This window comes from Lissotriton vulgaris, chromosome 5 (genome assembly GCF_964263255.1).
Source record: "Lissotriton vulgaris chromosome 5, aLisVul1.2, whole genome shotgun sequence".
In the NCBI taxonomy this organism is placed as follows: Eukaryota; Metazoa; Chordata; class Amphibia; order Caudata; family Salamandridae; genus Lissotriton; species Lissotriton vulgaris.
Window position 1 is genome coordinate 281,119,188 of NC_141693.1, and position 26,987 is coordinate 281,146,174.

Here is a 26,987-nt window from a genome sequence, read left to right on the forward strand (position 1 = left end):
ACTTACATAAGCCACCCTCTGTGGCAGTCCCTAGGCCAACTGGCCTTGTTGGGGCTAAGACGCCCTGTGTCCAAATGTCAGGGTGCGCTGCCATGCAGCACCAGTTCAAGCACAAGCCTAAACGTAGCAGGTGCCCACTACTTGCTGGGCACCTGTGAAACACACAAGACCTAAACGGTGCAGCTGCCCACTAATTGCTGGGCAGCTGTGAATCCAAAAACTGCGACAGGGTCCTCACTGACCCTTAGGCGCAAACTGCGCCTACTGCTGGAGCCACACAGGCTCTACATCACACTGCGCAGACCGTTGGAGCCACACAGGCTCTGGACATCGCATATGTCCCAAACGTTGGAGCCACACAGGCTCTGAAAATAACTGTGCCCCCTTCAGCCTCGCAGGGCTCATGAAACTAAATGGCCCTCGAACCTCGCTGGGCTCGTAAATCAGAATGGCACCCTGAGCCTCTCAGGCTCTGAAGAAATAGGCGCCGTCGTTGGAGCCTCTCAGGGCTCGTAGGGAAGTCACCCAACTCGGTAGGAGTCCCACTCGGGGGACTCAAAATTATAAAATGCCCCCTGAGAGCCTCTCCGGGCTCTCCCTCACGTTGGGGCGACCCACTGCCAACCGGGGCCGCCCTTGAAGCCCTCGTGGCTTCACACTGCCAATGAGCGCAAGCTCGCGCTACGGGGGGGTGGGGGGGGATCGGGGGTGGCGGACACCGACAATGTGTCCCGGCGCCCCTCCCTTGCTTCTGCCCCACTCACCGGTTCAGCGCGCCGGTCTTCTTTCTCTCCCTGGGGCTCCCTCAGCACACGGGAGCCCCAGCAGCAGGCCACGCTCTTCTGTTCACCCGGTCCCCCATCTCGGGACGGGGTCTTCGCTGGCTCACGCTCCTTCGTTCCCGGGGCTCCCTCAGCACACGGGAGCCCCGCAAGCACCACCAGCCTTCTTCCCTCGTGCCGCGGCCTCGGGGCGGGATTTCCGGTCCTTCTCCGGGGGCCGCGCTGGGATTGGCCGGCCGGCCTACCACTTCCGGGTCGCCGCGGGCATGACACACACCCTACCCCAGCTCAGAAGAAGCCTAATGCCCATTGGTGCGGCATCTTCAACACAGGGCACTGGCGTCCTTGGCAAAAGGACATGCATCCACCGGACATTTCCAGTTTTACAGAACCGGATCGAGAAGGCCGCCCCTTGCACTACCATTATGAAGACATCCCAAAATTCACCATGATCAAATCTTCCACATTAAGCTGGATTGGAGACGTTACTAAACCTCAGTTTCACAAAGCATTGTGCCTCCGTGTTAAGGCACCTCAAAAGGCAGCTGAATCGATAAAATACAGTTTCAGTAAATAATTCTTATTTTGGAATAAATTGGGCCCACTCAATAAGTGAATTCTAGATCAATATAAAGTTCAAGGGTTTTATTACAAAAATTCAAAATAAATGTTTCAAAGTCCATGCCATAAACGCTCTGAGATGCTAAGTTATACAGAGTATGTAAAACCAGAAAATATTCTAAGTCCCAGCGGGCAGCGAAATGAAAAGAAACAGGCAGTATCCCTAGCATCCTTTAGGAAAGCTCTCAAGTCTGCTTCACCCCCAAATCATTGGGCTTTTATACACAATTCTTGCATAGAAAATAAGAACTTTTGAAGAATCATTGTAGTGTGAGCAAATGTGTTATTTCTTCAGCAAATCAGAGCACATAGAACAAAACATCATTACCTTAACACCTAAGCACTAACCCATTTTCTTGAATAGTTATTTAGCACCCTCTATGCTAATGTCATACAGACGTGTTAAAAAAAACAGTTGCATTTTCATTATTACACTATTCAAATGTATAGATTTCATTGATGCTGCAGAAGATGTGGTTACATGGGTAAACATCGTTTACCACGATGTTTTAACAACGCAGTACCTTTAGCACGCATCCCTTACAACGCAAGTCGTTACCACGACTTGCGCTGGAGGGCGCTAAAGGATTACAAATAGTATATTTTCTATCCCAACACCTTCCCTAGGGTCCACGGGGACTGGTGTTAGAATAGTAAATTATACTATTCGAAATCCGCACCCCCAACCCAAGTCGTGGTAACGACTTGCGTTGTAAGGGATGCGTGGTAAAGGGATGTGTTGTGACGGTACGCGTTGTACCGTCATACATCCGGTTACATGTTGCCACTTACATCCGACAGAGAAGTTCGCCATCAGCAGAACAATATCAGTGAAAAATATTCGCGTACATTGCAGCTCAACTGTGTTCTGTGGCTCTTGTTTGGAGAGGATGTGCGCTGGGGGAAGCACAGAATAAGTGACAGGGAGTGCTTCCATATTAATTAAAATGCATTTCGCACAGAAATGGGGCATAACTAAAAGACATCAGAAAATACACTTCTACCCATCAGGTAATTAACTTCGAAAGCAATCGTATTAAACCAGTCTGGAAATGTGAAATTGTGTGTGTAAATGGATACTACAAATTGTTAATGATACACACAAACAAGAATCCATAAAGCTCTTTTACATTATCAAGCATTGCGCCATGAATCTTTTAGCCTCATTACCGTCCTCTTTATTTTACTTGAGTAGGGATGTGCAAAATATGTGTAATTATATGATATTTCGGTAGAATTTTATGAAATTATGCATCATTTTGCAAAATGCTTCCTTGTGTTAGTTTTTGACACTCATTTTGCACAAAAAATGGTACAAAAATACAATTGCTGTGAAAAACATCCCATCATGTTTTGGTTGTTCATGTCGTTCCCATGCTCTGCGCCATAAATTTCCCTCGAACGGTGAAGTTATGTGAAGTGGCAACATTTCCGGAATTTCATGTAACATGAATTTCCCGAAATTAGGCTATTATGCTGCTTAATTTATATTTCATCTGGGCCTAGTCAAAAGCAGCTCCAAAAACATAATGATTTTGGGGCCTTCCTCGATTCTAAAATCAGTTGTGGCACAGTTTTGGATCATTACCTAATTTGTGGAGGTTCTGCATTTTTGCCTATAGTTTTGTTAGCTTGATTGTGCCTGACTCCCTAGGGCGGCGACCAGAGTTGGAGACTTTGTTCTATAGAAGGAGCCCCTGAAGTACACTGCCGCATAGGCTTTTTTGCTTTTTTTAGGTTCTTATAAGCATTCAGGGATTTCCATGCTTTGTTAATGGCATTTTCAGTGGTTCCCTTTAATGTTGTCCAGTCTAGGGCAACTTCCCTTGTAGAAGATGCGAAGGGACAGTGGTGTCCTCGACATGTGACAAGTCAATATTGTTGGAAAAGCCTGAATTTTCCTGTGTAGCCTCCAATGGCTTTGATGTCACCTTTGTGGTGTTTAGATGATTCTTCAACACCCTATTTTCCTCCATGTGTATTACCTTGCTTTGTGTGATGACCAGCTTGCCCCTTCCCCCTCTTGTGCAGTGTACCTGTCGCTGCTTTGAGGTTTCCCCTGAGCGCTCCTTTACTCTAATTCATTTATTACTGATTGCAAAACTTTGCTTGATTTGTTTTTGCAGCTCTTTTAGGGTCATCAGATGTTTGACCAGGTCCTAACCAAATGTTCAGCATTTGTATCTATGTTGTAAAGAGTCCCAGGCTGTTGATACTGTTGCAGACAGTAAAGTTACTTATAGTTATCTCAAGTAGGTGTAGTGTCCGAGGTTGGGGGGCAAAAGTGTAATCAGTACTGTCATACGATTTGTGTAAGTAGAATGAAGTCTAACATGGGCGGGTGCACCTATTTCACGTGCTTAGCGCAGTGTAGCTCTCAGTTTACTCTTGACTCTGTGACCTGGTGCCACCTCTTCCCTCCATATTCAATGATCAGCTACTTTGCTGTTAGCTGCAAGATACATGTCATCACCCATGATAATTGCCCCCTCAGCATCTTCTGATGTTACATGGAGCACTTAATCATACATTTTTCTCCTACTTGCATTGAGGTAAAGATGGAGAAAGCTTTTTTTCTGCTAGTTTAACCTTAACCCCTGACTAACTTCCCTCTGTTTGTTTTAGTTTAGGTCTTTTCATAGGGAAAGTGTCCGTGTAGCGAGACTCCAGCACCGTGTTCCACTCCCCCTCATCTTCGTTTTGCTAGAGTTTAAAGCCAGTGCTTGACAAGCCTTGGCACGATGTCTTGTTTGTGCCCTCTTTCCTTGAAGGATGGTATCACTTTCCAAGAAGGAAAACCTCTTGATTACCCTGCACCTGCCACTGGGCAAGTTCAGTTCCCATGAAGTAAAAGTTGCTACTCCTGCCATGCTGGTGGAACAGCATTGCCTGTAGCAGTCTATCCAACCCCTTCCCACTGTGCAGTCCCATGCAGTTCTGTACACCCATAATACAGTACATTAGCTTGTGGGTAGAGCTGAGCTGGCATACAAGAACAGGGCGCTCGCAGTGAGGCGGCAGCCAAAATCTAAAGTGACCGCATCCATTTTGGGAAGTTTTCTCCGGTCCTTCCTGCAGCACTGACAGTCCCCAAGCAGTTTTGAAGAAGCAAGAGCAAGGACCAAGAGTACTGTAATCACCATGAATCTAATATTTCTTATTTCTGATATTGATCCATGCCAAGTATGGCAGGGAATCTGGCTACGCCAGAGCACATCGCATGCTCTTGTCCTCTGAGATTGTTTTAATAGCAGCAGTAACAAAGCCTTTGAGGTTTAGATGAATCCTTAGACGTTGGAGCTGTTACTTTCGTTACAGGTTATAGCTGAATGTCTAGGGCTGCAAAGCAAAACTTTGGGTGTCAGTAAACTTATCCCATAGGGGTATAAGAAAATGCCTTTAGTGTAAACCTATCTTATGGCTAACGGGTGAGTTCCACTGGCTCGGTAGGTATTACTTGGCTGCAAACATCTTTTTCATCTAATCTATTACAGAGACACTGGAACCGATGCACAGAATGATTTCTTAGAGAGCACAAGACTAATCCCAATAACCAATAACAGTCACTAACTATTGGATCAACCACTAACCTTGGGTTCTGGAGTAGTGCGCTACTCACCGTAAAGCATGCCAATGCCTCATCAGGGGTAGTAAGCGCTATATAAATTGAATTACAGCACAATACATCTGGGGCAGTAGAGTTAATTGGCCTGGTTGCACAACCAGCCATGCGGCCCTAGGTTTCAAGTGATTTTAAAGAATGTAAGGCTAACACTTGGGCTACATGCATTTTTTTCTAAACAGCAGGTGTTGCACTTACATATGCTTGTTTGAGGTTCCACACGGAACCTTCTTTCTTTTTTTTTATTTCTTTCTTTTTTTTTTTTCCACACGGAACCTTCTTGTGTTGTCATGGTACTCATTGCTGCCTGTTTTAAGTAGAGTCAGTTGGTGCCTCTCTTCTGGACTGAGAGGAGCAGTGGCTGGTTGTACCCACGAATAAAGGCTTAAAACCACACTACTAAGTCCTGTGGTGGAAATCTATCTTTTTGGATTAAAACAGCAGGTCTATCTCTAGTTGCAGGTTAATAATAATCCACATTTGTAAAGCGCACAATCACCCGTAAGGGTCTCTAGGCGCTGGGGGCCATCAGGAAGATTAAGCAAGCTATTGCTCAGAGCCACATGATGCTGGGCTAATCTGCCGCCGGTTCCAGTGATTGAACCGTGATCCCCAGATTCCACAGTCAGTCGCCCTAGCCGCGGCACCACACCTCTTCCAGGTTAATCCCTCTTCTAGCAGAGCTACCACATGTTTTTGGGAATGTCATGAGCTGTACAAGTATTGCTGTGGAAACACACAACTGAATGCCATGGATAGCAAAGCTATGCTTAGGCTTAATTGTTATGCACCAGACAGTAGAGCTATCGCTCCAGCCCAGCAGTGATTCCATGCTCCTCTCCTTCAGCTGATGAAGTGTGTGCGTTTACCGCTACTGAGCCGCGACTTTCTCATGAGCAATGTGGACACAGAGCTGCTGGTGCGACACCATTCCGAGTGCAAAGACCTGCTGATCGAAGCCCTGAAGTACCATCTGATGCCAGAGCAGAGAGGCGTCCTCAGCAACAGCAGGACCCGGCCGCGGCGCTGCGAGGGGGCCAGTACCGTGCTCTTCGCCGTTGGTAAGTGCTATACAGCATTCTTTACTCTGGCCACCTGGCTCAGCCCAGGTGTCCGGACTAAACGTGTTTTACAAACTGTTCAAGAGATACCATCTCTCATCGTTGCACATCTTTACCTATCTGCATTTTCCCCTTTCAAAGATAGGAAAATCAGATTAAATCTGCACTCAACTGTGTTTTCTCCTTTTAATGATTGATAACCTTTTTCTGTATTTATTGTATTGCAGCATTTGTATAGCTCTTACCAGCCCTTTGTGAGGCTCTGTAATGCTTGCTTAAATGGATAGCACGCTGCAACGAGGTTGAAAGGATGTTATCTTTATTTTGAACCTATGTTGTGCATGATGACCACCGTCGTGTTGTCATCATGGTGTGGGACGCAGTGTGTAGGATGATGAAGTGTGAGTGACAGGAGTGTAGGTTATTTTTCAGTATGCAGGTAGCTTTGTACAGCTCTGCGGGTACCTTTATGGTATTTCACATGATGTAGTCTGCTTAGCTGGTTACAGTCCTGAGTTGTCTAGTCTGAGATTTTGTATAAAGTTGTGGTCCTGAGCTGGCAGGGTTGCACAGCGAGAGAAGTGGAGCTCTCTGTTGGGATGGGCATGTTTATTAGCATCCCATATCCGAGTATCTTTTTGAGATGTAAAAAAGTAGTCCGATCGCATTGATATTTGGCACCTGCAGAGATGGACTGTTTTAAAGTCCTCTGAGTTGTCCAGCAACGTGTGACAGATCTCTTCAGTTATTCTGTGCCGGTTCATTTGGTGGGGACAGTTTTTTTGGCTGTACAGTGATGGGTAACCTTCATAGCAGATGATTTATGTGAATTTAAGAGGTGCAAGATATAATTTGCTGCTGACTGCTGCATCTTATGGCTTTATTATTATTGTGGGCCATAACTGTGTTATATGCAGCTATGAAATGCGATGGTGAACCATAGGTTGACCTTTCTTAGCTTACCTGCATATCAAAAGCAGTTTAATGGTTGAGTTGTTTGCAGTTCGTGGGTTTTATGCTGTGGATTGCACTTGAGGGTGTGACTGTTTTCTGTGCTCTTTTGCCAGAATGTGGATGGTGGAGTTATTTAGGAAATAGCATGCTCTCAACTGCCATCAGAAGTGTATATGCTTATGGGTTCTTATATTGTTGGCTGGTAGTGAGTTCCAGAGCTTGGCAGCTTGCACCGAGAAAGCAGTGCCTCCTTCGGATTTCTTATGGTAAAGTGGTATGATAAGTGGTGCAAGCTGGAGAGCAGTTTGGTTTGTACTTATCAAATTCAATTTGTATCTCTTTTACGGGCTATGTTATGTTCTTGGTTGTCAAAAATTACACCCACCAACAAAAATTAAGTGCTTCAGGTTTTTTTGACCAACCTGCAACGTTTGTTCTAGCAGCTGTCAAGGAACTGCAACAGGCAGATTGCTGGTCGAGGTCTCTCTTTTTAGATATCTTGTCTGCATATCTTGCTTTACTGTAAATGTGTCAGGGTAAAACATATTATCTGTATATTTTTTGTAATCTAGTCATCAAAGTATTGTAATGCTACATGCAACCTGCAGGTCATAGGTTCAAGTATCATTGGGCTTACATCAGTCTATCATTCTCTCCCAGGTCAATTAATGAGTACAAACAGATTTGGCTATTCACCCTGCTGTTTATTTACCTTCTTACAATCCTGTAGCATGGTCCCAATGCAAATTTTCATCACTACTTATCTGTCTACACACTTATGGCACTGGCTGTGAGGTGGATTGCCCAGGAGTGACATTCCTCCTGCGCGGCGCCCATTTCGAGGCCAATGCCCAAACTTTTATTCACTCCTTTCTCTAGAGTGTGAAATGAAGCGAATGTCTGAGGCATTCTATGGATGAGGATTTAAGTTGGTGTGTAAGAAGGATGGACAATAAGAGATTGTTTCTTTGCATGCTCGTGACCTACACAGCAGGTTGTCCTCCACTTTACCGTTCTTCGTCGAACTATCTTCTTTAAACCTCTTTAATTTATTTGTTTGTCTCCAGTGCTTCTGCTTGAGTGTGTCCTATGTCTACTGTTCCCTGCGAAGGTTTTTGCACTCCCACTCACCTATTCTTTGTCGAGCCCTTAAAAATGGACATGATGCTGATGGTTAACAAACCAGTGGAAGGGGGTCTTTGGTTCACCCCAAAAGTTCTGATTGCTAAATCCTACAATCCTTTGTTTCTCCCTTTATGTACTGTGCCTTTTGTGCAGGTGGCGGGAGCCTGTTCGCTATCCATGGGGACTGTGAAGCCTATGACACCAGGACAGATCGCTGGCACATGGTGGCGTCCATGTCCACAAGGCGGGCGCGAGTAGGAGTAGCAGCCATTGGGAACAAGCTCTATGCTGTTGGAGGGTAAGAAGAACCTCACACGAGGTTTACACAAGAGTCTGAAGAGAGTTGTCTCCCTAAGGTGGGCTGATCAGGGTGGAAATGTCTACATTCACTTATTCACAGACACACTGACCTTTTAGAAAATTAGTCTAGGAGCAGGGATATATATCATACTAGTACCTGACAACAAAAAGTGTTATATTCTTTAGGCATAGAGTTCAAGCTCATATTAACCATACCCATGTCTCCAGCACTTGGGGGGGCTATGGATAGTTTGAAGGCCTATCAAACATAGGGTGGTATTATCAAACTGATCTTTTATGGGTATCAAAGGGTGCCAAAATAGGTAATAACTGACTAACGCTGAGCTCTACATTCCTGTGTGTTAGAATATGTATGTCAGAATCGATTTTTATATAAAAATAAAAGGACTTAATCGATCATTCATGGTTATTCTTATAAAACAATTAGAAATGTATCATAAATCAAATAGAACCTTGTTTCATACTACAGATACTGTGACTGTATATGTTCAGTATTCATTCATTCATGAATATACTCTCATCCAAACTAATACAGTGTCAGCAAAAGTAAATTAAACAAAATATCTGTGGTACATTTGTTTCAGAAACAAATCTGTGTCATTGTATAGAAACCAATGCAAAAACCACAGGTGATGGACAGAATGCAGAACAATGTCATACATTCACCCCAGTATAGAGATCTGGGCCTAAATCCATCGTTTTTTTGCCCTCCACATAAGTGCTAGGGTGGTGTGGGGTGCAAAAAAACGATGGATTTAGGCCCAGATCTCTGTACTGGGGTGAATGTATGACATTGTTCTGCATTCTGTCCATCACCTGTGGTTTTTTGCATTTGTCACCCCAAGTGGGATGGGTATGCTCAGACGTGAGTCCCATGCACTCCACACCACTGGATTCAAGCAAGCCGGGCTGAAGACGGCTGGAATGCCAGAAACCGGTCCTCGGAAGCTTGTTTCTGGTCCAGGGAAGGCATGGCTTGGCAGTTCGGGCTGGACTGCTCCCATGAGGCACAGGGTCAGACTGATTTGCATTTGGCCATGTTTGAACCGGGGTGGTGTGTGGTGCAAAAAAACGATGGATTTAGGCCCAGATCTCTGTACTGGGGTGAATGTATGACATTGTTCTGCATTCTGTCCATCACCTGTGGTTTTTGCATTTGTCACCACGAGTGGGATGGGTATGCTCAGACGTGAGTCCCATGCACTCCACACCACTGGATTGAAGCAAGCCGGGCTGCAGACTGCTGGAATGCCAAAAAACGGTCCTCGGAAGCTTGTTTCCGGTCCAGGGAAGACATGGCTTGGCAGTTCGGGCTGGACTGTTCCCATGAGGCACAGGGTCAGACTGATTTGCATATGGCCATGTCTGAACTGGGGTGGTGTGGGGTGCAAAAAAACGATGGATTTAGGCCCAGATCTCTGTACTGGGGTGAATGTATGACCTTGTTCTGCATTCTGTCCATCACCTGAGGTTTTTGCAATTGTATAGAAACCAAGCAGCGTTTCGATCAATCTTCTATTTTAATGGCCTTTTTTAAGGATGAAAGACCGAAGTTTGACTTACATTGCATGTTGTGATCGTTGTTATTTAGGAGTGTGCCTTTGTTTAATTATTTGGGTAAGTGTAGGGAGGAAAGATGCCTCTGTGAGTGTTGTCACATGTAGTCTTGCTGTCGCATATGGCTAACAAGACGTTAAGTTGCACAAATAAGTGTTTCCTTTTGAAGGATATACTGTGTCTCTCCTTGAAGACACTCTGCTTTGCATATGACTACTTCTGCATGAACCTACCTTCAGGCTATGGGCACATTTTCCCACCCTTCACACACACTCTATGTAATCAATTCATACAAGTCATATAGGAGTATCCAGGGCCGGACTGGCTACTGGGCCATTCTAAGTAAACAATGGCAAAGCAATTGGTTATATAGTATGCTTCAAAACCATTTGTTTTGCTTTGTTTATTTAGAAGCACATGCAGGTCCCCATCAACAAAATTGGCCCCCACCGCAGTGAAACACCACTGGATTGAAGCAAGCCGGGCTGCAGACTGCTGGAATGCCAAAAAACGGTCCTCGGAAGCTTGTTTCCGGTCCAGGGAAGGCATGGCTTGGCAGTTCGGGCTGGACTGTTCCCATGAGGCACAGGGTCAGACTGATTTGCATTTGGCCATGTTTGAACCGGGTTGGTGTGTGGTGCAAAAAAACGATGGATTTAGGCCCAGATCTCTGTACTGGGGTGAATGTATGACATTGTTCTGCATTCTGTCCATCACCTGTGGTTTTTGCATTTGTCACCACGAGTGGGATGGGTATGCTCAGACGTGAGTCCCATGCACTCCACACCACTGGATTGAAGCAAGCCGGGCTGCAGACTGCTGGAATGCCAAAAAACGGTCCTCGGAAGCTTGTTTCCGGTCCAGGGAAGGCATGGCTTGGCAGTTCGGGCTGGACTGTTCCCATGAGGCACAGGGTCAGACTGATTTGCATATGGCCATGTCTGAACTGGGGTGGTGTGGGGTGCAAAAAAACGATGGATTTAGGCCCAGATCTCTGTACTGGGGTGAATGTATGACCTTGTTCTGCATTCTGTCCATCACCTGAGGTTTTTGCAATTGTATAGAAACCAAGCAGCGTTTCGATCAATCTTCTATTTTAATGGCCTTTTTTAAGGATGAAAGACCGAAGTTTGACTTACATTGCATGTTGTGATCGTTGTTATTTAGGAGTGTGCCTTTGTTTAATTATTTGGGTAAGTGTAGGGAGGAAAGATGCCTCTGTGAGTGTTGTCACATGTAGTCTTGCTGTCGCATATGGCTAACAAGACGTTAAGTTGCACAAATAAGTGTTTCCTTTTGAAGGATATACTGTGTCTCTCCTTGAAGACACTCTGCTTTGCATATGACTACTTCTGCATGAACCTACCTTCAGGCTATGGGCACATTTTCCCACCCTTCACACACACTCTATGTAATCAATTCATACAAGTCATATAGGAGTATCCAGGGCCGGACTGGCTACCGGGCCATTCTAAGTAAACAATGGCAAAGCAATTGGTTATATAGTATGCTTCAAAACCATTTGTTTTGCTTTGTTTATTTAGAAGCACATGCAGGTCCCCATCAACAAAATTGGCCCCCACCGCAGTGAAACACCACTGGATTGAAGCAAGCCGGGCTGCAGACTGCTGGAATGCCAAAAAACGGTCCTCGGAAGCTTGTTTCCGGTCCAGGGAAGGCATGGCTTGGCAGTTCGGGCTGGACTGTTCCCATGAGGCACAGGGTCAGACTGATTTGCATTTGGCCATGTTTGAACCGGGTTGGTGTGTGGTGCAAAAAAACGATGGATTTAGGCCCAGATCTCTGTACTGGGGTGAATGTATGACATTGTTCTGCATTCTGTCCATCACCTGTGGTTTTTGCATTTGTCACCACGAGTGGGATGGGTATGCTCAGACGTGAGTCCCATGCACTCCACACCACTGGATTGAAGCAAGCCGGGCTGCAGACTGCTGGAATGCCAAAAAACGGTCCTCGGAAGCTTGTTTCCGGTCCAGGGAAGGCATGGCTTGGCAGTTCGGGCTGGACTGTTCCCATGAGGCACAGGGTCAGACTGATTTGCATATGGCCATGTCTGAACTGGGGTGGTGTGGGGTGCAAAAAAACCGATGGATTTAGGCCCAGATCTCTGTACTGGGGTGAATGTATGACATTGTTCTGCATTCTGTCCATCACCTGAGGTTTTTGCAATTGTATAGAAACCAAGCAGCGTTTCGATCAATCTTCTATTTTAATGGCTTTTTTTAAGGATGAAAGACCGAAGTTTGACTTACATTGCATGTTGCGATCGTTGTTATTTAGGAGTGTGCCTTTGTTTAATTATTTGGGTAAGTGTAGGGAGGAAAGATGCCTCTGTGAGTGTTGTCACATGTAGTCTTGCTGTCGCATATGGCTAACAAGACGTTAAGTTGCACAAATAAGTGTTTCCTTTTGAAGGATATACTGTGTCTCTCCTTGAAGACACTCTGCTTTGCATATGACTACTTCTGCATGAACCTACCTTCAGGCTATGGGCACATTTTCCCACCCTTCACACACACTCTATGTAATCAATTCATACAAGTCATATAGGAGTATCCAGGGCCGGACTGGCTACCGGGCCATTCTAAGTAAACAATGGCAAAGCAATTGGTTATAAAGTATGCTTCAAAACCATTTGTTTTGCTTTGTTTATTTAGAAGCACATGCAGGTCCCCATCAACAAAATTAGCCCCCACCGCAGTGAAATCGGCCCGTACCTTGGCAGCCCACCAAAACGCCTGGTAGCCAGTCCGACCGTGGGAGTATCCATTAGCCGTGTGCAAAAGACTAAAAGATGTGTCTCTGCAATCACTGCCCTCTTCTGGAACACCTCCCACATCATAGCAGCAGCCCATCCCCAACCCAACATCTCCATGCAGTCCAAAGGAAATTAAAATCATCCCTCTTCTAAATGCACGCTTTCTACTAGATTTCTAGCCCTGAGTGTTGAAGCTGCAGATTGGAGCTCTGCGGACGAATACTGTAACAGCCTCTACCAAGCCGAGTCAGATTGCCCACAACTCCTGTAAAACCTAAATTGCAGAAGCAGCATCATCACATAAACTGCCCTTGAAAACACAGAAGCAAGATCAATTCATCCACAAGGCACTCTCGCCTGTCACTACACCAAAATGCGTCACTGTAATGAAAACAAGTCATTAAATTCTATGGGGCATTCTTTACTCCACCCCTGCTGAGATTATTGATCCACCCCTGCTGAGATTATTTTTTACAGAATTTGTTGCAGAGAAAAGTGTGAATGACAACTGGTTAGGGATAAAATGCATCTCCAATTGCCAATTAATATTTCCACATTAGAACCATCTCCCTAAAATCCTTGCTGGTGACCACCAGTGCAGCTACATGAACACCACACTGTCCAATCATTTAAATTTTTTCTTTTTTTTAATTCTATTTCTGAAAAAACCAAAATTATTGAGCAAAGCAGAAGGCAGTAAAAACATTTATACAGAGAAAAATACTACTCCAGTGGTTTTTGTAAACATTGAGCGAAATCAAGTAAAATACAGTAATTCATCATAATTCAGCAATAGTAATCAATATACATTTTGATACAGAGCAAAAGATACGTAACCAGAAAGTGCCAAGTGCAATCATTTTCCAATCGCAATTTCACAGTTACAATAGTCAAAGTACATGTAATTCAAACTATCATAATCTGGGCAGAGCTACTTATACGAGATCCCTGCACAAGAGAAGTGTTAACATGTCTGGCCTGGACTATTAATATTCATAAAGTGTCTTGCGCTAAAGTGTTAGAGTGCTCACAATTCTGAATAATTTTAAGTGCTTTCATACTCATTTATCACTTATGGATACTGTCCAATCATTGCTGGTCATTTAGTGCTCTGCTTCACAAATCAATAATACTAAATGTGGCGAAAGATAAAAACAGGCGCAAAGTGTTTATTCATATAATCTTCCTGACGCAGTCTATCCCCTCCTCACCCAAGATTTCTCTGAAGAATAGATGAGGGTATTCATGATTGTTAATGGGTGTAGATGTATGTGTCTGTATGCCATCTGAGCCAAAGAAAATTCTGCAATGCATTTGCGGTACAAGTGTCCGCACCAGTTCACAATAGGGAGCACTAGCAATTCGTCCTTTAACTGTTTGTATCTTTGTTTCATATTGTCATTTGTCTTGGTCTTTCTGAAAAGGGACCACTCCCCCATTTTTCCCTTTTTAAACTGCTGTCTACTTCACCTATACGCTTCTCTTGACGCTTCAGGTACGACGGCACCTCTGACTTAGCCACCGTAGAGTCCTACGACCCTGTTACCAATACATGGCAGCCTGAGGTATCCATGGGCACGCGGCGCAGCTGCTTGGGCGTAGCAGCATTGCACGGGCTGCTGTATGCAGCAGGGGGTTACGATGGAGCCTCCTGTCTCAACAGGTAAGAGCAGCTTGTCAACCGTTCATAATTCTGAATAATTTAAAGTGCTTTTATACTCATTTATCACTTATGGATAAACCATCCTTTGTGGTCTTGACAAGTAATTAAACTGGTATAGTTGTCTCAGGTGCAAAAACCTTTCTGGTCATCACTAGAGAATGAATAACATTATACTGACCCATATTGTTAGATTGAGTCTTACCTTTTTAAAATCCTGGCTTCTGTTCTAAAAGGTTGCCAGTTGTATGTCAACATACAGCCACTCATTATAATCCAGTTGAAAAGAGAGCTCAGTTAGTCTCATAGCTTCATGCATGTCAATGGTACACAGGATGTGGTTTTTATGTATATTAAACTGCTTTACCTTCTCCTGCCCTGAATATTTTGATGGACTGAAAAATTGTGTTCGATTCTTAATTGAGCCAGTGAGCCAAAATCAGCCAGATCGGAGAGAAGTCTTCCTTGAAGGAAGATGAATCCAGTTATCTACTTTCCCATGACTGTTGCAAAGATGGGTTGGTGGCCAAGAGAACACTCCAAAGTTTCTTATAGCTGAGTATAGGACTAAAGGACACATATTTGTACATAATATTGAAAATAAGGTGTTTATGGTAAGCTAGGGGCATCGGACAGAAGTTATTAGGATAGGTCTGTGGATTGACCAAGCCCCAAAACATCATACATTTTCTGCTCTCCCCTGCAGGCTTCAAACATACAAAAGGGGATAGGGGAATACTTACAATATGTGAGACAACTGGCAATCGCTAGGGCTGCATTCCAACCCATTGTTCTTCTGCCCATCATGCTACCTCAGTTTGGACCCAACCATATGCAAATCCTTTTCAATCGTGCTCCAAAAGGAACAGTCCAGTCCGAATTGCCAGGCCAGGTCCTCCCTCAACCGGAACAGATGCAATCCCAGGCCGGTTTCCTCCTGATTGGGGCTCGTGAGTCAGGTGCAGCTTTACTTGATTGGCACAGTGAGCATGTGACCCATGTCTGGGCATACCATTGCCACTCAGGCAGGTACATCAAATACACAAAAGGTGAAGGCAGGAGTGCTATCAATAAATCAGACCACTGGCAATCGCTGGGGGTAGCATTCCTACCCATTGTTCTTTTGCTCTCCGTGCCTTAGTTTTACCCAGCAATATGCAAATCGGTCTCATCCCTGTTTCAGTAGGAGTGGTCCAGGCTGAACTCCTAGGCCAGATCTTCCCTGAACCATAAAACAAGCAGCCCAAGACTGGTTTGCCCTGATTGGGGCTCGTCAGTCAGATGTAGCTTGGCTCTAGTGGCACAGTGTGCACAGGATTCACGTTGGGGAACACCCTTGCCACTTAGGGAGGTAGATCAATCGCACAAAAGGTGATGGTAGGAATATTTGTAAAGCCATAAAAGGTTTGATTGTAGGTGGCAGTACAATGTCCATTATTTGGATCTAGACCAACTCCAAGCTATAAAACAATTGTTACCTGTAAATATCCTTTTAATCCTTTGTGTGAAGGACGCTGACGCTGCAATTGTGGTCTACATGAGGGGAGATTGGGGACTTATCAACTTATGTATTTCCCTGTCTCCTTCTGCAGTGCAGAGAGGTATGACCCGCTAACTGGCACGTGGACCTCTATCTCAGCCATGAGCACCCGCCGCAGATACGTCAGGGTGGCAACACTAGGTGAGTGACCAGCATTAAGTTGTATTCATGCAGCAAATATCACCATTCATGAGTGTATAGAAGATTTTACAGACCTCAGTAATCACTACCGGGAGCGTATGGATACTCAGTGTATAGAATTTTACAAGTAGCATTCTTACCATCATTCACAACTGTTCAAGGGACCTGTCAAACCACTACCAACCAGTGTATGGGATTGCAGGGCAGTTTATCACTATTGGAGAATGTATGGACTATCCAGTGATCCACCCAACTACCATCAGAAAATGTATAGAAACTAACAGGCCCTGATCACCACACCACTAACAAGTAGTGTAGGAAAGCTTCGAGGGAACACCCAAACCACCATCCATGAATGTATGGAAACTCCTAGGAGCCACCATTCCATCCGTAAAAGCTCACTTTGGCATTCCTAGACAAAATTTGCAAATTTATAGAAGCTCCGATGGATGGGCCCCACTAGCCATGTTCCAGGGGCAGCAGAGGCCTGACTAACCCTGGTGTTTAAATGCTGTTTTGCAGATGGGAATCTGTATGCTGTGGGCGGATATGACAGCTCGTCTCACTTGGCAACAGTAGAGAAATATGAACCACAGGTATGTTTTCTCAACATGGAATCAGTAGTTTGTTTCCCATCACATGGTGGATGTCTCGGGGAGGGAATCTAATGAAGCAGTAATAGAAGGTCATGTCAAGGCACCTCTACCACCCATGCCACAATATTGACCATGGTCAGATGTGGGCTGAACAATAGACCTATGGACCTTACATTAACATTACGTAGCGTACAGTGCTCTAAAAAAGTGCTACTAAAATGTTCTCTAACGTGCTCAGAGCAAAAAGGATATGACCTTTCTGGGTCTAGGGCCTTTTAGGCTTTAGTGTGGCCAGTTTAAAATCTCCTACTTTACAGGTAAGTATAGGACCCCTAGAACATGCACACCTCTCTAACATGTGCTTACCATGGGCACTGTAAAATGTTTTAGCTGGTGGTCGTTTTTAGGTCGAAGTCCAAGATTAGATTAACTGGGGGCAATCTGAAAGCTTCCCTAGGAATGCATTTCACTCATTGCTTACATTTTTCATACTTACATTTTCTCATACTCACGTTTCCTGGCTTTCTATTTGCTGGCTTTATTTGTTTTAGGCTGTCCAGCATGTCTTTGTTCCTCCCATGGAGCAAAGCTTGTTCACCATCGCCCCTTGTATTCTTCCATGAGTCCTCGCTTTCTGTAAACAGGCGTTTAAATCTTGTCACATGCGCGGTGCGTTCAAAGATAGAGATCAAGTGTCAGGCTCTGTCTTCCCAGGGAGCTTGTGTTTACTTTTCTTTCTCTGACTTTAAAGTAAGAGGATTTATGTGACAATTTTGCCAGGAAAGAAAAGTTTTTTTTCTAGCACATAACAAGATTTAAATGTCTGTCAATGAACTGTGCAAATATTTCAGAATGTTTCAGAATTAGGAAAGCACAAATGATGCACCTTTTTTTAGTAATTTGGATGTGTGCTGGAAATAAATATTTTAATACGATCAAAACAAGTCAGTAAACTAGGTGATGCCATTCCCACAAATGATCGTTTGTGCACTATATAGTTTTATCAGTAAAACTGTATGCACAAATGTAAAGGTTGTTTCAATTACGTGTGTTGTCTGTAATGGCAGTTCACTAACGCACCATGTGTACTCCACTCTACGTCAATCCACTCTGTTCCACTCTTCGATACAACACTCCACTTCACCACAGTCTACTGTACTCCACTCTATGCCACTTCACTCCAGGTCAATCTACGACACTCCACTCTGACACCCCACTTCACGGCACGCCACTCTGGCACTCTATGCCTCTCTACGACACTCTGTGGCACTTTACTCAACTCTATGCCTTTTCATGCTATGCCACTCCACAATATGACACTTTACTCCACTCTACATGCCACCCCACTCTGACACACTACTTTGCTTCAGTCAGACACTCAATGCTACTTCACTCTGACACTCTTCTCCACAACACTCTAATACACTCCACTCTACCTCACTTTACTCCACTCTACCCCACTCTTTGCCACTCTACCCCACTCTTTACCACTCTACCCCATTCTTTGCCACTCTACTCCACTCTTTCCCACTCTACGCCACTCTTAAATCACTCTCCTCTAAGCCACTAACTTTTAGCCATGCTGAACAGCAGCCACACTGGTGTACAACATGACTAAACACATTAGCAAATCCAATAGCTCTTGCAGAGGCAAGACCTATTGGCTTTGTCAATGCTTGTGTTTGTATATCTCCTGGACCTCATTTTATTACCATTATTTTTACTTTGACTTGCAAGCTTCCACTACTCACACTTAGAGGACTACTTTTTTCCATTTTAGGTCTTGCGTTGACAGCGCATGCGCTGTCTCTTTGAGACATTTTGTTAACTGTTAGTGGGCTTGGAGTCCTCCCTTTACTTGCAATTGGTGGACTTCAAAGCCACTCTCCATTGCTTGTTCCTGTGGTCAGCCCTGCTGTCAGCACTTCCCTCTTCTTGCATGTGACCATCCCCCAGAGCATGGCCCAAGGACTTGCGTCTTTCCACTGCTCGCTCTTTTTGGAGATATATGTTCGAGGCATATGGGCTGCAGATTACACACTGTGCATAGATCGCCTACTAGTGGTGGGCCCGGATGTTTGCAGTTCTTTTTGTCCTGAAAAGTCTTTGGAAGTCACGAGATAGGTGACTCCTACTTTGGATTACACTGCGCATGGGCATCGGCTCCATCCTTATATTGTTTTTTTCCACCATCGGGCTTGGATGTGTTTCCTGCACTCCGGGTTGGAACCGATTCTCCTTCGGAGCGCAAACCTCACTATTTTTGTCGGTATTAATTCAAACGCGTTTCCAATCGACGCTACTCTTCAACCTCAAAGTTTTTGATTCCGGTCATCGATGAAGGCCTTCGGGTCTACCTAGTCCTCGCCTTCCAGCTCATGGAAAGGACGCCATTTAAAAAATGTCCTCAATGTGGGTTGAAGTTTCCCCACACCGATCTCCCTGAGGTGTGCAACCTTTGCCTCTCACCAGAGCACGAGGCCAAAGACTGTTCCGCTTGTGCCTCCTTCTGTTCCAAGAAGACGATTTGGGACCGACGAGCTCGAAGAACAATGGCTTGCTCGTCCGCTTCGATCCCAGACAACATCTTCCAAGAGGGCGTCGACGTGCCAGAACAGGAGCAAGAACATGGCATGAACAGCAACTCTGAGGCCGACGACTCAGACGTCGAGGACATCACTTCGGCACAGCAGGTCGTGAGTACACACGTCGACCCCGACCCTTCCTCGACACCCTGCAAAAAGGCTTCGGTCTCACCTTCGCCTTCGGCCCCGGGTGCACACTGAGAGACTGCTTCCCATGCTCCGCCTTCGAGCTCGGCAAAGAAGCCTAATAAGCCTTTAAGCGACTCGGGCTCGAGTCAGCCTGCCCTCGGTGCCGGCGCACACCTACCGGCACCGAAAAAGAAGCCATCTGATTCGTTCACGCCAGCTGCTTCCACATCTAAGCACTGGGGGCCGAAGACTGGCACCGGCTCCTCGGCACCAAAACCACACTCTGAGCTGAGCAAAAAATTGCCAACTAAAGTACCCGACTCCCATGCCTCGGAGCCGAAAAAAGCCTCGGAACCGACAAAAACACACGTTCCACCGGCAAAGACACTGCAAAAGAACATGTTTTAAAGCCGAAAGATGCTACCGGTTCGGTACCGAAAAAGCCTACAGAACCAAAGCCCTTGGCATCGAAGGATCTACCTCCCACAGAGGAACTATTTCATCCAGATCCTAGACAAAAGAGTCTTGTTAAAGATCCCAAAACTGGTCGATTTGACTCTTAGGTCTAAAAAAACTACCATTAGACACGCCTGCACCAGCTCCTCATCCTAAGAAAAAGGATATTGCAACCTCTCCTCTAAGGATACCTACTCCTCCTTGTCCTCCTCCTTCTTCTCCTCCTCCTCCTCCTCCCAATACTTCCTCCACCCCTACCACATCACTCCCCTACACCATCTCCTACTCCATTAGCAGACGACGATAACGGGGATGACACCTCTGATGACACAGGGAGTAGTGCAGATAGTGAGCCACTAGATAATCCTAGTCCTCCTGGCTCACCTGACCCTTGGGATGATTGTAGCACCCCAGACGTCCCTAACATCCCACAAAATGACATATACCCCTCCAGACCTTCCCCACCAGAGGACACTATGGGATTTAACCAACTTGTCCATAGGGCTGCCCAATACCATGGGATTGACCTACATACTGACCCAGTAGAGGAAGATTTCCTTATGGATACCTTTGACACCACACAAAGGTCCACCTCAATTTTACCCATGTTTAAAGGGGTCATTAAGCATGCACCAGAGGTCTTCAAAGGTCCAGTTAGGCCTTGAATCATCAACCCCGGAATTGAGAAGAAGTATAAGGCTGCCCCCTCAGATCCAGCCTACATTAAAGGGCCTGCACCACTAGACTCGCTTGTAGTCTCCAATGCACGCAAAAGAGCCAATTCACAAACATCAGGCGAGGCTCCCCACCAGATAGAGTCTAAGCTCCTTGACGCCTCGGGTAAAAGAACTGCGTCACAGGCAGCAAACATATGGCGTATTGCCAATACTCAGGCACTACTAGCAAGATACGACAGGGCACATCATAATGAGTTAGAATCCATAATGCAGCACCTTCCAGATAAAAACAAAAATAGGGCCAATGAGCTTATACAAGAGGGTAAAACCATCACCAATACCGCTATTCATTGTGCCCTAGATGCAGCAGATACTGCTTCAAGGGCGATTAATACCAGTGCCCTTTTGCGGAGGCATGCCTGGCTACGCATTTCAGGTTTCAAACCTGAAGTACAAAGTGCCATCCTCAATCTACCCTTTAATGAGCGACACTTATTTGGGCCTAATGTGGACGTATCCCTTGAGAAAATGAAAAAGGATACAGACACAGCTAAATCTATGGGAGCCTTGCAGCCGCAAGCTCCCAGACGCTCCTTTCGCTGCTCATCCTACAGAAGCACCATCAGAGGCTACTCCTCAGATAGTCCCTCTACTTCTTACAAAGCCCCTACACAATCCACCTACAGTATGGGCTACCAAAGAGGTGGTTACAGAGGTAACAACAATAAAGGCAGAGGCAAAACTAACAACTGCCGCTTTGCCTCCACCCCTGCCCGATGACTTCCCTCCACTTCCCCCACCACATTCCACTCCAGTTGGGGGAAGTCTACAACAATTCCTTCCTGCCTGGAACAACATCACATTAGACAGGTGGGTGCGACAAATAATTAAATCAGGTTACTGTCTCGAACTAACATCTACCCCCCCCAAACATACCACCTAAACAGCGCCCAATGTCACAAGAACATCTGCTTCTGCTAAGGCAGGAGGTAACATCCCTCCTACAAAAAAGCGCAATCGAATTGGTTCCACCACATCAACAAAACAAGGGAGTTTACTCCCTGTACTTTCTTATCCCCAAAAAGGACGGCTCTCAAAGGCCTATTCTAGACCTCAGACCACTAAACCTGTACATACAATCAGACCACTTCCACATGGTCACACTCCAGCAGGTCCTTCCTCTTCTTTCGCAAAACGACTTCCTTGCTACCCTAGATCTCAAGGATGCCTATTTCCACATTCCCATTCACACAGCTCACAAAGTATCTGGACGGTCAGCACTATCAATTCAAGGTACTCCCATTCGGAGTCACAACAGCACCAAGAGTGTTTACCAAGTGCCTAGCAGTAGTAGCAGCACACTTAAGAAGACAGCACATCTGTCTTAGTCCGCACAGACAACATGACAGCTATGTACTACATAAACAAACAAGGGGGGACACTCTCTCTGCAACTCTCTCAGTTAGTGCAGAAGATCTGGAGATGGGCTATACCTCTAAACATCTTCCTCTTATGTTATGTTATGTTATGTTAATATTATTTATACAGCGCACAGCTGCCCCAGCAAAGGGGCGTCCTGGCGCTTGAACAGGTACTAAAACATAACACGCAGGAAGAGAAAAAGGACGGCTAACCAAGTACAGAAAAAAGGAAAGTTTTGATGGCACGCCTGAAGGCGGTCAGATTATCCAGAGCTCGAATGTGCACCGGGAGTGAGTTCCACAAACCAGCGGCAAGCACTCGATAGGAGCGGCCACCCATCCTGCTGAGTTTAAAACGGGGGCAGACCGCAAGATGAAGAGCCTCCGATCTCAAGGACCTAGAAGGGACATAGGGGATGAGCAAGTTAGCAAGTGCAGGCGGCGAAGAGAGCTTCATGATTTTAAAGGCCAGACAAAGCGATTTAAACTTAATTCTTTGTCTGACCGGCAGCCAGTGAAGGGCAGAAATAGTGCTGGAAACAGAGCAATGCCTGGGAAGACCAACAATGGCCCGCGCCGCAGCATTCTGTACCCTTTGTAGCCTAGATGCCTCAGCCTGGTTTATCCCCAGTAGCAATGCGCTTCCGTAGTCCAGCCGAGATAAAACCGAGGCCTGGACCACGAGCTGCCGGGTGGAGGGGTAAAAAACTTGAGGATCGGTCTTAAGCCTCGCAAGATGCTGTAGCAGGTGGCAGCAACCTTCTTCGTATGGCCCGTGAAGGTAAGCGCCGGATCCAGCCACACCCCTAAGTTCTTCACTTCGGAAGCTGGGACGGGAGTGACGCCCAATTCTGGAGGCCACCACTGATCTCCCCAGAGCTCTGCATGTTTCCCCAAAACCATGACTTCGGTTTTTTTGGCGTTCAGTTGTAAGCAATTGGTTCTCAACCAATTTGCTACTGCCACAAGTCCTGCTCGGAACCTGGGGGCATCCACTTCAGGGTCTCCACTCAGTGTCACCGCCAGCTGCGTGTCGTCAGCATATGAGGTCATCGTCAAACCCCACTGTTTGACGATTGCAGCTAGCGGTTTCACGTATAGGTTGAACAAGGTCGGGCTCAACGAGGAGCCCTGTGGAACCCCCAGATCCAGAGGATGGAAGGTGGACTGGCAGGGTGGTATAGCCACTTTAAAGAATCGATCAGAGAGGAAAGAGCGGAACCAGTATGTAGCCCAGCATGTTCCAGGAGTACAAAACACCATAGCAGATCTGTTAAGCCGTCAGACACAACAGATCCACGAGTGGGAACTTCATCCACAAGTTCTTTCAAATGTGGGGACAACCTCAGATAAACCTCTTCGTCACCCACGAAAACGCCAAATGCCCAAGCTTCGCCACCAGATATCCACACCCGCTGTCCAAAGGCAATGCGATATGGATAAACTGGTCCCGCAAATTTGCGTACGCTTTTCCACCTCTCCCACTGCTTCCACTAGTGGTTCGCAAACCACAGCAACATTCCCGGACACTCATTCTAGTTGCTCTAACTTGGGCCAGACAACCGTGGTACACCACACTGCGGCAACTTTCTGTGGTACCACACCAAAAGCTATGCCTGTCTCCACGCTTACTAACCCAGAACCATGGAGAGATGAGACACCCGGACCCAGCTCAACTCAACCTAGCGATCTGGCTCCTGAGGTCCTAGAGTTCGGTTACCTTAACCTTCCCCCTGACTGTATGAACGTTATTAAAGAAGCTAAACTTCCCACCACTAGGGCATGTTATGCAGCCAAGTGGAAATGTTTTGTAATATACTGTCATAAAAACAACACCAATCCTTTAGATGTGTCTATTCAACTCATCATAGGATACTTACTACACCTCCAAAGATGCACGCCCACCCGCCTCCCCGGCTACCGTTATCTGTTCCAGTATTATCTGAATTAGATACAGCTTACATGAGCATCCTTCCTGTTTCTTCCAAAACTCCATAATTTCCCTGCTGGCGAAAAACAATCTAAGGATGGAGCTGATGCCCATGCGCAGTGTGATCCAAAGGAGGAGTCACCTAATCTCGTGACTTCCAAAGACTTTTCAGGACAAAAACAACTGCAAACATCCAGGCCTAACACTAGGTGGCGATCTATGCACAGTGTTTAACTCTGCTGCTCTACATGCCAAGAGCAGATGCATACTGGTAAGTAGCATTTTCCTTTTCTTTTTGTTGAGCCACTCTACAGAGTGCATCTTTTGTAGCTGGCTCTGTTTGCACACTCCTGTTGTCTGTGTCCCCTTGTTTATTTAGCTTTCACCACTGTTTTAACTGTTTTCACCACTGTTTGAACTGCATCTTAGCCACATCCTTACTGTGTTTTTTTAAAATTATTTTAATTTGCTTAAGTTTATGTGTTTAATGTGTGACTGCAAGGGGACCTTCCACATTATTAGCTCAAGCACATATATTATCACATTCAGGGGAACTGGTTGCTTATTTTACACACACTCCGCCACATTCTGTTTCCTTTAAGAGAAGAAAATGTGTTTCCAATGCTGAAAGTGGACTTGTATGGGTTCCGCAGCTGCTGATCTGATTAAAAGGAGACATGCATTGGTATTTGTTTTGTTATGTGCAGAGCTGTGGCCTCTGAAGCTAGGAACCCCATTCAAGTCCCCGTTCCACCACAACTTCTTGTGAATGTGATGCAAATTAGTTAATGTGAACATATAAAAATGACGAATCCAGTCCCCTCCACCCCTTAACATTGGAATTGAAAGTGAAAGCAGTATGGGAAACACATTTTCTTATCTCAAGCAAAAGGGATCTTGCATGTGAGGGTTTGTTTATTTACCTTTATTCTACTACAAAAAATGCTGCCTTTCAATTTGTTTTTAGACAATTTTAAAAATAGTTGTGACAGCAAAAACAAAGGATGTGTATAAGGTACTGAGGAAAATGTTCCCCATCACTTATTTTAGCTTATGGGTGTCCAAAAAGCGATCAAGAGGGCAACGTTTGCATTCAGCTTTAAATTTCTCTTCATTCCACTTCAGATCATGCTGCCTTTCAATTCTTATGTTATACAGCTTTAAACAATAGTTGTGACTGCACAAACACAGGATGCGTGCAAGTTGCATGGGAAAATGTTACCCTTCACCTATTTTGCTAATGGGTGTCCAAAAAGCGACCACCAGGGCAATGTTTACATTAAGCTTTTCATTTTCCTTTATTTCCACCTCTAACAATGCTGCCTTTCAATTCTTTTGATAGACAGCTTTAAACAATAGTTGTGACTGCAGAAATACAGGATGCGTACAAGGTACACGGAAACTGTTACCCTTCAGTTATGTTAGTTAGCTTATGGGTATCCAAAACGCCACCAAGAGGGCAATGTTTACATTCAGCTTTAAATTTACCTTTATTCCACCTCTGACAATGCTACCTTTCTTTTGTTAAGTTGGACAGCTTTTTAACAATATTTGCGATTGCACTTCACCCACAACCCAAGCTTTATTTTCAACTTTACTGTGCCAAAAAACAAGTTTCGAGGACACACTTTTGCTGTATTTAAAAAAACCAAATACTATTCACCTTAGCTCAAGCCACGTTTTGAAATTCGGGGAACTTCTTGCCTGTTATACATACACTCTAGTGCCCATTCCGTTTCCTTTGAAATAAGAAAATATGCTTCCCATCTCTCTTCACGTGCTATGTTACTGGGGAAATTGCATTCCTCTTTTTTAGATGTGCACTTTAATTATTTTGCACCATAATCACATTTCCATCAATTTAAATTAAATGATTTCATAAATTAAAATGAAATAGTCCTTTCCACTAAACATGGTGCATATTTACTATTACACTACCCATTATACATCTTACTTATTACCTACCACTACCAATCCAGTTCTCTACATTAAGCATTCCCAATCCCCCATACTAAAGTGCAGTGTTCACTATATCATAATACTTTTTTAAGACAGCCTGTTGTTCATGTTACTACTTCCATTCAATTTACCATTATAATTGAAAGCTCATACAATCTCTAATGAATTAATAAATAACAAAAGGATGGCTGTTTCATAGCAATTTAGAATAAAACAAACTTCCTGTACAACCACAATGCTGTACAACAAAGCTACCATAAACTAAACCAATAACTTGCAGAGGTGAAACCTATTGGTTTTGCCAATGGTCGTCTCTTTAGCACGCCATTAGAATTCAGGTGTTTTCTGCTCTCTTCCTCACTGGCTGCTTTCCACCTGAAATACAGCCCCCTCATTGGGTGCTACATGTTCCCCTCCTCTACCACCCGCAGTTTGTCCATTACTTGCTTCCACACGGTTTGTTTTTGCTTTTTATTTATTTCCTTTTCTCAAGCTTCTACGTTATTACTCTTCCCACTACCCGTTGACCCCATGCATTTACTTTTCCCTTTCTCCAATCACTCCTCAGTTTTTCTCCATCTGTCACAGTCCTTTAAAAAAAGTTTTCATTTTTTTATGCCCTGGCAGCTCTCTTTGCTGGCTGGTCCTCTCTGTTTTCAACAACGTTTTTGTGCACCTTTTAAAATCTTTACTTTATTTTTTGTTTACCTACCCTCTATGTGGAGAATACCATCTTGTGGTGGTAAATAGAACAATAAATAAACAGCGCCCATTTCATACCGTATTGGTGCGCATGCATGGTGATGCAAGTGCAAGTACAGCATCCTTCTTGGCTGCCATAGTGTTATGATCTGTACAGATGACATTGGCGCGCTCATCATCACACACTTTTTCTGTTATTTTTTTATTTTTACGATACTGCAGACCATTTGCAAAAAACACTCGCAAGCCATTTAGTTGAAAAGGCGAAAACTATTGACGTTTGCAGTGCTTACTCAGCACAGCAGTTCCTCTGGGGTAGTTTCCTCATTAACCACCAGGGGGGACCTCTCTGCTGATAAACCTGCCAGC

At 45.0% G+C, this 26,987-nt stretch overlaps 1 protein-coding gene across 2 annotated transcripts in view; it reads left to right on the plus strand.

Annotated features, from left to right (window-relative positions):
* Nucleotides 1–26,987, plus strand: part of KLHL17 (kelch like family member 17) — a 212,084-nt gene that overhangs the window by 160,739 nt on the left and 24,358 nt on the right. For both annotated transcript variants that reach the window (XM_086921429.1, XM_086921431.1), the window contains exons 6-10: nt 5,873–6,086; nt 8,319–8,463; nt 14,318–14,485; nt 16,075–16,163; nt 16,686–16,759. In XM_086921429.1, coding sequence (XP_086777555.1) covers nt 5,873–6,086; nt 8,319–8,463; nt 14,318–14,485; nt 16,075–16,163; nt 16,686–16,759 — 690 coding nt within the window. The remainder of the gene's footprint in view (nt 1–5,872; nt 6,087–8,318; nt 8,464–14,317; nt 14,486–16,074; nt 16,164–16,685; nt 16,760–26,987) is intronic.